General features: G+C 46.8%; 1 protein-coding gene across 4 annotated transcripts; it reads right to left on the bottom strand.

Annotated features, from left to right (window-relative positions):
• Positions 1–4,289: 4,289 nt before the first annotated feature.
• Positions 4,290–12,029, bottom strand: qtrt2 (queuine tRNA-ribosyltransferase accessory subunit 2). Of its 4 annotated transcripts, none has more exons than XM_076138169.1 (9): positions 11,978–12,029; positions 11,468–11,685; positions 11,250–11,305; positions 10,076–10,152; positions 9,776–9,985; positions 8,905–9,104; positions 6,991–7,160; positions 5,232–5,349; positions 4,290–5,143 (listed from the first exon to the last, which is right to left on the bottom strand). In XM_076138169.1, the coding sequence occupies exons 2-9, from the start codon at positions 11,668–11,670 to the stop codon at positions 4,891–4,893; spliced, it is 1,287 nt and encodes a 428-aa protein (XP_075994284.1). In that variant the 5' UTR covers positions 11,671–11,685; positions 11,978–12,029; the 3' UTR covers positions 4,290–4,890. The 4 variants fall into 4 exon arrangements, with proteins under 4 accessions (XP_075994284.1, XP_075994285.1, XP_075994287.1 ...); XM_076138170.1 differs by having other exon boundaries at positions 5,232–5,346; XM_076138172.1 differs by having other exon boundaries at positions 7,009–7,160.
• Positions 12,030–12,437: the final 408 nt, after the last annotated feature.

The raw sequence follows: 12,437 nt of genomic DNA, 5'->3' as shown, positions 1-12,437 counted from the left end.
AACCAACTCCACCAAGTGTGAATGGGTGTGTTTTGAGCCAGATTGTTCGTTTGCCCCCCTCATCCTCCGCGAGACATTGTTGTGACTTAATTGAATATTGAAGTTCTGTTCAAAAAGTCATCAATTATGTATGGATTTGACTCCGGCTCGTCGTGATTTGACTGTTACAATCCGTCTCTGCGTCGAGCGAAGGCCTCCCTGTCACCGTGCCGATGGTACGATCCAAACGGTGTTCAAACTCAAACCACAGCAGGTGAATCCAATCAACTCTAATGACGCTTGATTACCTGTGTTGCCTGTGTTGCCTTGATATTCAATTTTCCTCCTATTTGAATCCAGCAAATTACAGAATGAAACCATCGTCTGTAATTGAATCCACTTGAATGTATAGGAGGAATATACAAAAGGAAATAGCGCATTATTGTCAAACAACCAACACAGAACACCTTATTTATGGCTTCAAACCTGTGAATAAATACATGGAATTTGCATTGGAAATCCCTGGGAGTAAATACATATAATAATAATAATAATTTGGGCCCTCCTCATTATTTACTCTTTCAAAATAGTGCTGAAAACATTAACCTGTGCAGCGATGCGGCAATCAAACATAACTACTTGGTGGTTGCATTGCAAATGATCCCCTCTACAAATCCATATGGGCGCCTGAACAAATCCCTGGAGATTGTGTGCCGTGTGTTTATCATGCAGGCGGCACTGCATTTCCCCAATCATTACTCATTGTGTAAGAGCATTTTCAAACTCCTGCCTTTCCAGGAATAGTAGCGTATCCTTGGAAATGACATTAGCTTCACGCTGTTCTCCTATGCAGGCGACGCGTGGAGGATTCGTGCTGTTGGTGGTTTTCTTTCTTCAACAAGCGAGGCTGAGGTCTGAAATTAGGCCGAATGATCCCTGGTCCGGCCCTATTCAGAGATCTAACCTGTGGTTCTCATCAGTAAAGGTCGAGACATACGTGGCCTTTTCATCCGTCTGCTGTCCTACTAAACCAAACACAGCTGACCTTTCCTTCAACTTCCTGTGACCTCTAGGGCGGCAGAGCAATAAAAAAAAACAAAAAGCAGAGAATATGGTACCTGACCTTCCACTGAAAACCTCAGTGTCCTTCAAATACAAACTCTTAAACTCAATAAACATTTGATAAACTCGTTTTTTTCCAAGAATTATTAGATTAGATGATGACATCGTCCGTGTCTGTCCTCTGCACTCTAAGTCTGCAGTGTGTAAAAATGTTTCTAACTTTATAACCTTTTATTATTCAGTTTAATTAAAAAATAGAAGCCTGTTTCATATGGGGAACCTGTCAAACCAGCAGAAAATAAAGGGGTCCCCATTGTAAGAAAGTTCTAATCCCGCAGCGTTTCACTGACATCCAAACGTTTTACAGGATGTGATTAAAGCAGACAAATTGTAATGAGACTCGCCAAAGAGAAGCGGTCCACGCACCTTCTCAGACGGAGAGGTAGGCTGGTACGCCGTAGAGGTTTCCTATCACATCCCATTAAGATGTACTGGCAAGACACCGGTCCAAAAAGGCCACGGCGTGTGTTAACCAGCCAGTCTGGAGCGTTAATGTGTTCTGACCTTCTCTCTATATTTCAACAGCACTTGAACCGACACTTCTACATTATGATACAGTGAGTCACGGCCCTGATCAAATATTCACTGGGGGTATCCAACAGGGGCGGAAGGTCCCGACTGATTTAAAACATTGTCAGCTGATGATTTATGTCTACAAATGAATCCTGAAAATACCCCAGGGGAGGTAATAACGCGTGGCGGCCTCCTTTTTTTAGACAGCAATCACACGCAGCCACGCTTAGCAACCTCGGCTGCTTCTCCGGAGCTGGTTAGCAGCCGGCGGTCAAGGGTTACCATGGGGATGGAGCGTCAGGTCAGGAACTGTCAAGAGAATCAAGACTGTGTCGATTTATGTTGTTCTGCTCATTTCTCAGTGGGTGTTTTAACAGTTTTCACAGATTCTCTCGGCTGTCGACAAAACACAGATTGCCTTCAAAACCAAATATTTAAGCACCTCCAAATAAGACACTTCGCTTCCCCTCCTCCTCAACTGAAGTGGGAAGACTTGCTCACGTTCAGGACACGACTAAGAGAGATTTATCACTGCATCCTGGACCTAGAGGACCAATCTAACTCTAAAATAAGGGGCGTATAGGAGAGTGAGCTCAGACTCCTACGAGACACGGACTGGTGGGAGGAAGTAATACGCAAACTGCACACTATCACGCCCTGTGCTTGTGGCAGTTTAAGGTTATACACACAATCCACTTTGAAACCCACACTGCAATCTCAGCCACATGTTTTTCTTCTGCCCCAGGTTACACAATTACTGGTCTTGTTACTTTAACACAATGTCCACCAACCTGGGAATGCAGTTTCAACCTTCTCCACATATCGCCATGTTTGGAACTCCACTCAAATCACGTCATCTAAACACCACACGAAACAAATGATCAGCGTCACGTCTCTGCTTGCTAACAATGGCTGAAAGACACACAGTTTCTTCTTGAACTTGAGAAAATCAAATACACTATGAGGGGACACATTGATAAGTTCTATCATAAGCGACAACCGTTTCTTTCCTACTAAAAACAAATGCAGACCATAACTGTCCTGTCCACTGGGTGGCGCTGTAGCAACAGGCACCTGGGGATAGGAGGGGGAGAGTTACTGTACTTACCCAGAGGAAGTCCCTCGCATGAATGACGCCTCCCCCCCCTCCCTGGTGGAGAGACGATCAAGCAGCCCTTACCCAGACATTGACCTTCACAGCCTGCATGAACAGAGCGGTTAACAGAGCAGGAGGTCTGCTCTACCCTGGATGTGTGACCCAATTTAGTCCAAAAATCCAACCAGAAAGCACAAAACAGCTAAATGAAACGTGAATGTTCCAGATTCATTCCTGTTAGTAACAACATAGAGTAATATCTGTGATGCTGATGGCCAGAATGAGCTCCATTGAACATGCAGACAAGGTAATAGCAGAATTAACGCCCTTTCTTCAGTGTATTTACAGCTGTTTTCACTTGCCGAATAGTGCTCCCCATGGCCAGAATCAGTGGCGTGCCCCTTTAAGACCAGGCCGTGAACTTTAGCTCCGTCGCTTGGTATAATTGGTTGAAACGAGCGATGAGGGCCACCTGCTGACCGTCATTCAGACCTCGTTTACATAGAATGATGCCCAGCTGCAGCCGTTGAATGAGGAACACAAGAACACACACACACACACACACACACGCACGACCACAAACCTCACACTCCAACAAGGATACACACTCATAACGTCTGTAAGTTTGGTATTTTATGCTTTATGATGATTTTCTAACACTTAAAAGGGAAATCTGTCCGCACAATGTCAACTTTTCTTTTTGACAACTTTGTCCAAAATACTTACAAAGCACATTTATTGCCCTGAGAGGTAAATCCAGCGACTTGTTCCTTGGGGTTGCACGTTAGTTGATGCTCTTCCTGGCCTTAGGCTGAATCCTGACTGTTTGTTCTGACACCGGGTTGACAAAATGACAAACCATCAGCTGGAGGGGCCGACTGACCTGAAGGGAAGGGAAGGGATACTTCAGCAGAGTCAAACTTTAAAGTATTTTCCTCTATCATACATTTATTCACCTCACATTCTATATTTTGCTGCAATAAAAAAAACAGCAGCTCTCACCTCTCAAACCTTTAGTTAATAGCAGCCCTATTAAACATTAATATGAAGTCAAAAGGTCACTGCTTGTTTTGCCTTTTACCTTTTCCCCCACAGACATTAAAAAGTTGGTATTTTAAACGCTTTTGCCTACTTTCTCAAGCTGCGGCGATCCCCCCACCTCCTCCTTTATAATTGATGGGTGTTTTTAAGATAACCCACAACAAAAAAACCCTCATCGCCGTCGTAGGAGATTGTCACACTTTCTCCTCTCCCCAGTCTGTTTCTATCCCCCACAGACATCTGCGCAGTCTAGCAGTCAATTACGTCCCCTCACCTTCAAAAAGCCTCCCTCCGTCTCAGCAGGAGAGGCAGTGGAGACCCGTATCTTTATCTGCTCTTTATCGCTCCTCAGCGGGGCGAGAGCAGCCGAGCTGTCAACTCAAACCTTCAGTTAACCTCCCCAAAAACCCCAGGGACGACAACCGGCAACATCTGCATGCGCCGAGGAAGGTGGTCGTGTGTGTGTGACGCACACAGTCACACGGACGAGACGTACTGACGGCAAAATGACAGACTTCCATTACATCATGATAGTCAATTTTATTAGAAAGAATCGAAACCTGAAAAATACTTCTGGAGCATTTAGAACACACACACGGTTCCTGACATGGTCGAGGTGAGGTGACATCACAGGGGACACACACAGGACAAAGACTGATCCATAAGGAAATGTACATATTTCAGAAAGACGTCACGTTTCTCATTTCCCGCTGCCATAACTGGTCATTGGAGTTAATTGGTTTTCCCTCTGGTTTGCGCTGCTATAAATCAATGAGTCTCGGGGACATTAGTCATCCGCTAAGTTGCGATAGCACCATGACACACAGGAATAGAGGCCCAGTCAATAGTCCACTCCCATCCATCCTCTCACTGCTTTCACACAACCCTCCCCCCCCCCCCCCCCCCCAACACACACACTATCTTGATGTCCCGTCCCAGTTCGTCCTCTTCAGTCACCGACCCTGAATCTGTCTCCCAGGCATCTGCTCGGATCGATAGAACAGCTTAAGGGCGTGGCATGATGAGCAACTTGGAGATAAACCCTGGCCACTAAAAGCTAAATGTTGTCTTTATCTACTCGGATCCCATTTGCAATTTCTCCACATCAACCCCTCCGTCTGTTTAACCTCGTGTCCCTCTCAGTCCTTCGTTCCCGTCTCCGCCCGTCTCTCTCCGAGCAGCCGTCTCTTGAGCAGGTCCAGTTTCCCGTCGGCCAGCGCTTCTCTCAAGGCGGCGAAGAACGCGTGGTAGTGGGCGGCGTTGTGGATCATCAGCAGGACCCCGGCCAGGAGCTCGTTGGTCACCAGCAGGTGGTGCAGGTACGCCCTCTGGTGGTTCCTGCAGCAGTAGCAGCCACACCCTTCCACCAGGGGCCTGAAGTCGTCGTGGTACCTGCGCAGAGTTTGCGAGAACCGAAGTTGAGTTGTCAGAGAGCTTATGAGAGAGCGGGAGGAGCCAAACAGAACCGGCCATGACAAACCTCTTCTCGTTCAAGTCAATCTCAAAGGACGTCATCTGTGTTTGATCGCTGTGATTAAGATCTCCGTTTTCTTGCGTCTCCCCTGCTGTGTCCCGCTCTTCATCGTCTCGCAGCACTGCTGAAACAAAACAATCTGGTGAATCCAACGCACTCCTAGCCGATCACGTCACAACTTTGTCCCTAAACTAAGTCGTACGTTAAACACCGCAGAACTCGGGGGGAATCTAGGACACTGCAGTGTTTACGTTTGGAATCATTGTAAAATAATTATCGCTGGCAAAATTGTGACCTTCATGTCTGACCAGCGGCTATACTTTAATTACCAACTTAAACCGCTTAACTGTCATGCACTTTGTGTCTGGGGAGCTGATGACAACAACACACACACACACACACACACACACACACACACACACACACACACACACACACACACACACACACACACACACACACACACACACACACACACGGAAGTTACAGTCTGTATGGAGCTGAGGATGTCCAAGGAGGATCAATAGTCGAGGGGTAGCATGAACTGAGGAGGTGTGTGTGTGTGTGTGTGTGTGTGTGTGTGTGTGTGTTTGTGTGTGTGTGTGTGTGTGCGTGTGTGCGTGTGTATTTGCATGTGTGTCACAGGGAAGCAAAGGCAGAAAAACGCAGAGAGGAATTGAACGTTTCTGTCCACATTTCCCAGGAGGCACTGCTGCGACTCTCACCTCCCCTGAACTCCATTACGCCCCCTGTGACGAATCGATCGGTGCCGTCCGACTCTCCACGCCGCCGGACACACCGATCCACGCTCACACAAGTTGTCGAGCAACTTTTTTTAATGAAGAAGAAAGTCCGTCACGACATGATTGTATCTGGTCGCTCGGGACAACAGTCAGGCCGCTCGGCGTGACTCCGCCCCCTTGCCTCACCTCATCCCACCTCACTAATGGAAGCTGCTACAGCGTTCAGCCATTGATTTCATTTCGCCAGCTGTATTTCTTTCTGCCCAATTATTTCAACAGTCCTGGGGCTACGGAACACACACACACACACACACACACACACCATCTGCTGAACGTGCCCCCACAAACACACACATTCATTTTTAGACATGGCTGTAATTTCACCGAAAACCTTAACTCCCCTCGTTTTGAGAAAGCTAGGACCAACTCTCTCACTCTCACACTCACACACACACACACTCTTTCAAAAATTGCTCTAAAGGCCGGCGAGAGTCGTTCACGCAGCAGATATCAGCTTATTTTACCCGCTCCCTAAACGGCCGGTTAAACACGTTGTAATTAGATGAAATCCCCTCTGCGGTGAGATGAGTGGCTCCATTACATCTTTCTGACATGCAGGACTCTTATCTCTGCCACAGCGACTCGACTCGATCCCATTAAGAGTTATGATCTGCCTGCTGTGCTCATAATAAGATTCTTTCATAGTTACTTCTCTGGGTTTGGTTGAGGGATCCTCAAACCTCAGATGAACGCAGGGGGACATGTGATGTTTCTGGAGAGCTTGCAGGCAGATCGTGAGGCACACCAGTGTTATTAATTTTCCCCCCCTCATTATGGACTTTTTCCATTCTGCTGCTTCAGGCAAGGTTGCTTTAAATGAAAGGTCATTGGTGTGGAGGAGCGCAGACTTGTAAAAAGTCTCGCCAAAATTCCAAAAGGTCTCATTTGCAAACCTTATTTTTGGTGTAATGAAACAACAACAGTGTCTGAGGAGAACATGAAATGCAAGCGATGTACCACACCTGCAGGGGGCGCTGTACCTGCCAGCTCCGGGTCGGGCGAGACGTCCAGGCTGAAGCAAAGGGCGCATCCTCGCTCCGTCACCTGGAAGGGGAAGAAGCTCTCGAACAGGTCCACCCCTGCCTCCACGCAGGCCAGCACCTCGTCGGGCCGTCCCACGCCCTGCAGCAACCTGGGGCGCCGTGCGGAGAAGAGACAGTCAGCAACACACACACACACAAACACACACAGCAAGGAGCTAAGCAGGACCGGATGGAGGAACTCAAACACATCAATGCAACATTCAACATTTAACATAATGTAATTCCCCCAAAAATGCCAGATATCAATGTCCTTGAATAATACATGTACAAGCAGCGCTGTTCTGTTTTCCCTGCATGGCTCTCAGGTAAGTGGCGCCCCGCTAGGCCACCTGGAGGCTGCGGGGTGCAAGGTCAAACCCAAATTTAGCATGCGATAATGACTCCACTCCACTCGCTCCGGGGGGAACACGGAGCTCCACACCGGCCACAATCTAACCCACAGGGATGTTGACCCACAGCATCCATGATGAGTCTGTGCAGAGGCAAGACCAGCAAAGCCCACAGGGAGCTCCTGGATACGCACTCCTACTCCTGACAGTCCCTCTCTCTCTCCCGCTCACACACACACACACACACACACACACACACACACACACACTCTGAGCCGCTCCAGGTGAGGTGCAGTCAAGCGGGTGAGTCTCCAGTGACGAGTCCCTCAAAGACTACGGACGTAAAGTGACTCTGGTCCTTCTGCGTAGGCCGTCTCTCTTTCATCCTCAGAGAATTTGCTTTAGTTATTCATTTAGTTATTATTCTAAAGTTTGGCAAACAAGTTCAAGCACTGGCAGAGTTAGAAAAGTTCATCAAAGAGCGCATCAAGTCTCTATTATTACTATTTTCCTGTGTCTGAGTTTGGTGCTTTATAATCAGTGTAATATTGTGTTGTGTTCTTGTTGCTGTCACGAATCTGACACACACACACACACACAAAACACACAGCTTTGCCACCCGGCCACGAGTTAATTAGCAGGAATCCAGCCGCACTCTCCCTGCGCCGCAAAGCTATTGGAGGAATGTCAGACGAGGTTAGAAAGCAGAGAAGAATAGAAGAACTGATGGTGATATGATCCATTAAGGCTGGGCGTGTCTGCTGACTGTGAGGGGGACTGGGCAGGATGCCACACATGCTGGGATCTCACACACAATCAATCCAGGGTGATAACTCATTAATTAAGCCAGCCACACACGCACACACACACACAAACGCACACACACACACGCGCAGGGGCTCAGTCAGTCCTGGCTGGGGTCACATAGCTCTTGCAGTGAGGAGAGAACAGATGGGCGTCACTGTATCAGGCAAAGTGATGAGGGGAGTCAGGATTTAAATGAAGATAAATGAAGCAGCTAATGCCCAACACCAAAAAGTGATTATGTCATTAGTCAAAGAATATATTGAGTAAATTGCTTTTTGGGTAATCAATAAATGTGTGTGAGGGCTGAGGGACATTTGATTGACATCTTTGATTGGTTCACTGTTTGACAGAGATGTTCTGGGTGTCGTGATGGAGCGTTTGGCACTGATTGGGGAGTTGTGACTGCCCTCCAATGGATGGTACAGGAAGTACACCTGGATTGTCTCACTAGCTTCCATCCAGGTTTAAGCGAAAAATCTAAAACTGCACGTTCCCATCAGCAAGTACGGCGAATAAAATACTGCACACAAACTTTAGAGCACCTTCTGAAGATTGTGCGAGGTTTGCATCAAGCAGTTTCTATTCATAAATCAAGATCTGAAGATAAATTGTTGGACGGAGGCATAAGCGCTGATTGATGGTACAGATAAAGGACGCTTTCATCAGTGTGATGTATGTACAGTTATGCGGCGCTGACCGGGGTTTGTCTTCTGGCAGCTCCTGGGTGACAGCGGTGATGAGTTGCGTCCTCAGGCTCTGGTTCATGGAGCCCGTCTGGAGGCCGTCCAGACAGAATCCAGACACGGGTCTCTTGGCCGTCTCCCTGGCCGAGCGCACCCTCTCCTCCAGGATGTCTCCTCCCTCCACCACCCCGAACACCTCCACGCCCTCCAGCTCCTGGTGTAGACACAGAGAGGCGTACAAACAAACAGGTTGAAAGAACTTCCTTGACTAGAGAGACAGACAACGAAATACCCAGAGAGGAACATCAAAGATGAACAGAAACATGATGGCGGCGGCCTCATGGCTCTTTTCATGAGGGCGCATTAGAGACGAGGCCGTCAGAGCGCCGTCACCTCGCCTCATGTGAACCAAGGTTTGTTTTTTTTCCATTTCTGGTACGGCAATAATGTACAAGGACTTCACAGCAGTAACGTGGAAGGACAGGTAGAGTGGGTGGTGTGTGTGTGTGTGTGTGTGTGTGTGTGTGTGTGTGTGTGTGGGGAGGCAGTCGCAATCAAACAGCACAGCGCAATTCTGTTGTCGAGCATTAACCGCACTCTGTAGTTAAAATCGTTCAATATGTTGCCTTTATTAAACCCGGGGGCATTTGGTTTGCAGCCGGGCAATAACATAACAGCAGAACAAATAAAATCTATATGAAGCAAAGACATAAAGGCACCGAAAGGCCCATAAGAGCACACAGCATAATATGAAACCACCTACAGAACAATGCAGGTCCAGAACAACACAACAGTTAAGAAAATTGAGCACAGGAGAAATGTTTTGTCTACGGTGTAACATTGTACGATCTCTGAGTGTTCAGAGACTGCTAGATGTGTGTGTACCTGTGTGTTGTGGTGCACTAGGAGACACTCATCCAGGTGGGCCAGAGTCCGATCCACTGACTTGCGGACCCTCTTGCGAGAGGTGTTCTCCTGCCAGGTCTCGCCGTCCGCCATGCTCTGGTACCAGTCGGGCCGCACCGCCCTCTGCAGGGCCATGAACTTGGCCACGCTCAGCTCGATCCGCCCGCCGCTGCCCCACACCGACACGGTCTAGTCACAGAGGGAGGGTGCTTTGATTTAAAAACACACACAAGCAGGAGCTAAAACTTTGCTACCTCGACAAACGGCCAAACCTCTCACCTTGTTAGTGGTATGACCTGTGGGACACGGGGCGGCGGGGTCGTGGAGCGAGCAGTACAATACTGTTTCATGAAGCCCTGGCAGGAAAATCAAAACCACAGTTTGACGGTCAAAACAAGACAGAGAGGGTTATGGTGGGTGAAGCAGGGCGATGGAGGCAGACGGGTCGTTACTTCATCTTCATCTGACAGCTCTGAGTCAGCAGATGAACCAGGTGTGGTCTCATCAACAAGCAACCCAGCTGCAGCACAAGATCAAAAGAGCAAATGTTCTTCCTCTCTAATTATTCAAATCAGAGCTCTCCCTTTCTGTCCCTGATCCCTCCGAGCACGCAACGGCTGCTGTGATTACATTTCTAATTTAAAATGTTGGTTGCCAGTGGCAGAATGAAGCTCAGTGCCATAGAGTTACAGTATAAATGAGGTCACACCTCTAGGGGAATTTTTTAAAAATGTTTTTAAAAACAGAAACAGGTCTACATGAGGCGTGAATCAGCTTTTAAATTAGGAAGTAAACATACAGTACATTCAGAAACATCATGTTTGTTTCATTCTGTGTTCCTCTGCTGTGGTTCTGTGTGAGGTTCTGTCCACACACTCACATCAGAGCTTAAATGCTGCACAACTTTGAATCAGATCCTATAAATATAAAGCATGGAACCAAATAGCCTCAAAATAAACACTCAAATCCAACAATAACACATTCATATCTGGAGGAATCCGCCTTCCACTAACATCCATCCATCCTAACCCAGCGCTGAGCTCAGACCTGACCTCTGTAAATCCCTCTGGATTTGAACAACTTGATATTTAATGGGAGGCTGTTCCCTTATTAAATAAAGGAATTTCTCTGCTAAATTATTAAATCACAGCACTTAACATGAATGAACTCTCACCCTGGTGTCATGGCCACGCCACGTATGGACAGAGCGTGCAGTAGATATGGAAGATCCCAATTGATTAAGTTAGAATGCAACATAACACCAATACCGAACCATTTCATCTAGCGTCACCTGTCTTCTAATTACGTTATAAATGAAATTATACTGTAACACAACACTTCCTGATGTTCAGTTCACTGCAAATACATATTTCAACAATCTATACATTTCCATAACATGAGTAATATAGGGTGTCATCACAATGTATGACTGATTTATGTTGCTTGGCTGTACCTGCAAACTTCTTGAATCCATCCTTACACTCCTCCAACACCTCCTGGTGCTCTGCTCTGGGAGGAAACATAAAGAACAATGTAAACTAAAGACATTCACTGTAGCAAAAAGAATAAGTAAATAAAGTTGTTTCCATTGATCTCCTGCATGGGTAAACTTATGTTGACATCCATTTGAGTTAACTATGTGATGGATCCATACGTGTGTGTTCCGCTTACATCGTGGACAGGGTGACCTGGGTGACAGAGGGGAGGGTGCTCAGGGTGTGCAGGGTGTCCTGGGTGAGGTGGGGCGCTGAGCCGCAGCGTGTGTACAGCAGGCAGCCTGGGACATCCAGAGAGTGCTGCCCCGTCCTGCCGAGCCCCTTCAGGACACCCAGCCGGCTACCCCCCTGCACCACACGGGACAGTTCCAGCTTCATCCTGCCGCCAAGGAGCTTCAATAAGCGCACACAAACGCTCATTGTAAGCGCTCATTACAATGTTTACAAAGTCACATGGTACGATACACAACCATACGAACCGAGCTTCAAGAGCTAAGTGTGTTAGCCACTTAGCTAGCCTGCACTCACGTGTTACGCCATACGGTGACTTATTAGCGTTTTCAGCGATTTAAATTAACACGTTTCCAAACATACCAACGCATCTAAATGATCCAACGCTGTCCTAAATTTGTTCATTTGTAGTATGGCCCATTTATTGCGGTAATAACCTCTTAATGTCACTTACCCACGTAAACACACCGGCTGACAGGAACTACAAGTCGCGGAAATCGGCTGTCATCGGCAGTGGTCATGAATTTCACAAACAATGACCCACTGGTGTTTATTTTACCTTTCTGGCGTGTTTAATGTACATTTAGGTCGATTGTACTAATAAAAAAAATATTGTTATTGTTTTATTTCTGTTTTAATTTCTCTGTTTAAATAAAGTTATCACAACGAATTGGGTTGTGCATTATTTTAACCAAAACAACATTCTGCTTAGTTTAGTAAAGTATTGTTAATGGACTTAGATTTTATTTATTAGTATTAGCTTGTGTTTAAGGTGCTTTTTCAGTTTATTGAAACAGGAAAGCAGTGTTTCTATGGTAACTGTAGAGACGCATCTGGTGTGTCGGGAAAGGTAGTCCTTAAATGTTACATTTGGTTTTACTATTTTCGTATAGAGCTGTTATTTTACTACATTA

The sequence above is a fragment of the Genypterus blacodes genome, unplaced genomic scaffold (assembly GCF_046128005.1).
Source record: "Genypterus blacodes isolate CSIRO-AG114 ecotype Tasmania unplaced genomic scaffold, CSIRO-AGI_Gbla_v1 ptg000348l_1, whole genome shotgun sequence".
Lineage (NCBI taxonomy): Eukaryota > Metazoa > Chordata > Actinopteri > Ophidiiformes > Ophidiidae > Genypterus > Genypterus blacodes.
Note: the sequence above shows the minus strand (reverse complement) of the source record. Positions and strands in the feature narration are given on the sequence as shown.

Bases quoted from the DNA above. Each gene is read 5' to 3' on its own strand.
- qtrt2 (XM_076138169.1), bottom strand. From the start codon at position 11,670: ATGAAGCTGGAACTGTCCCGTGTGGTGCAGGGGGGTAGCCGGCTGGGT. The intron at 10,153-11,249 runs GTACAGCCAAGC...TTTTCCTGCCAG, and splicing joins TGGATTCAAGAAGTTTGCAG to GGCTTCATGAAACAGTATTG. The intron at 5,350-6,990 runs GTGTGGTACATC...GTTTTGTTTCAG, and splicing joins AGGTACAGCGCCCCCTGCAG to CAGTGCTGCGAGACGATGAA.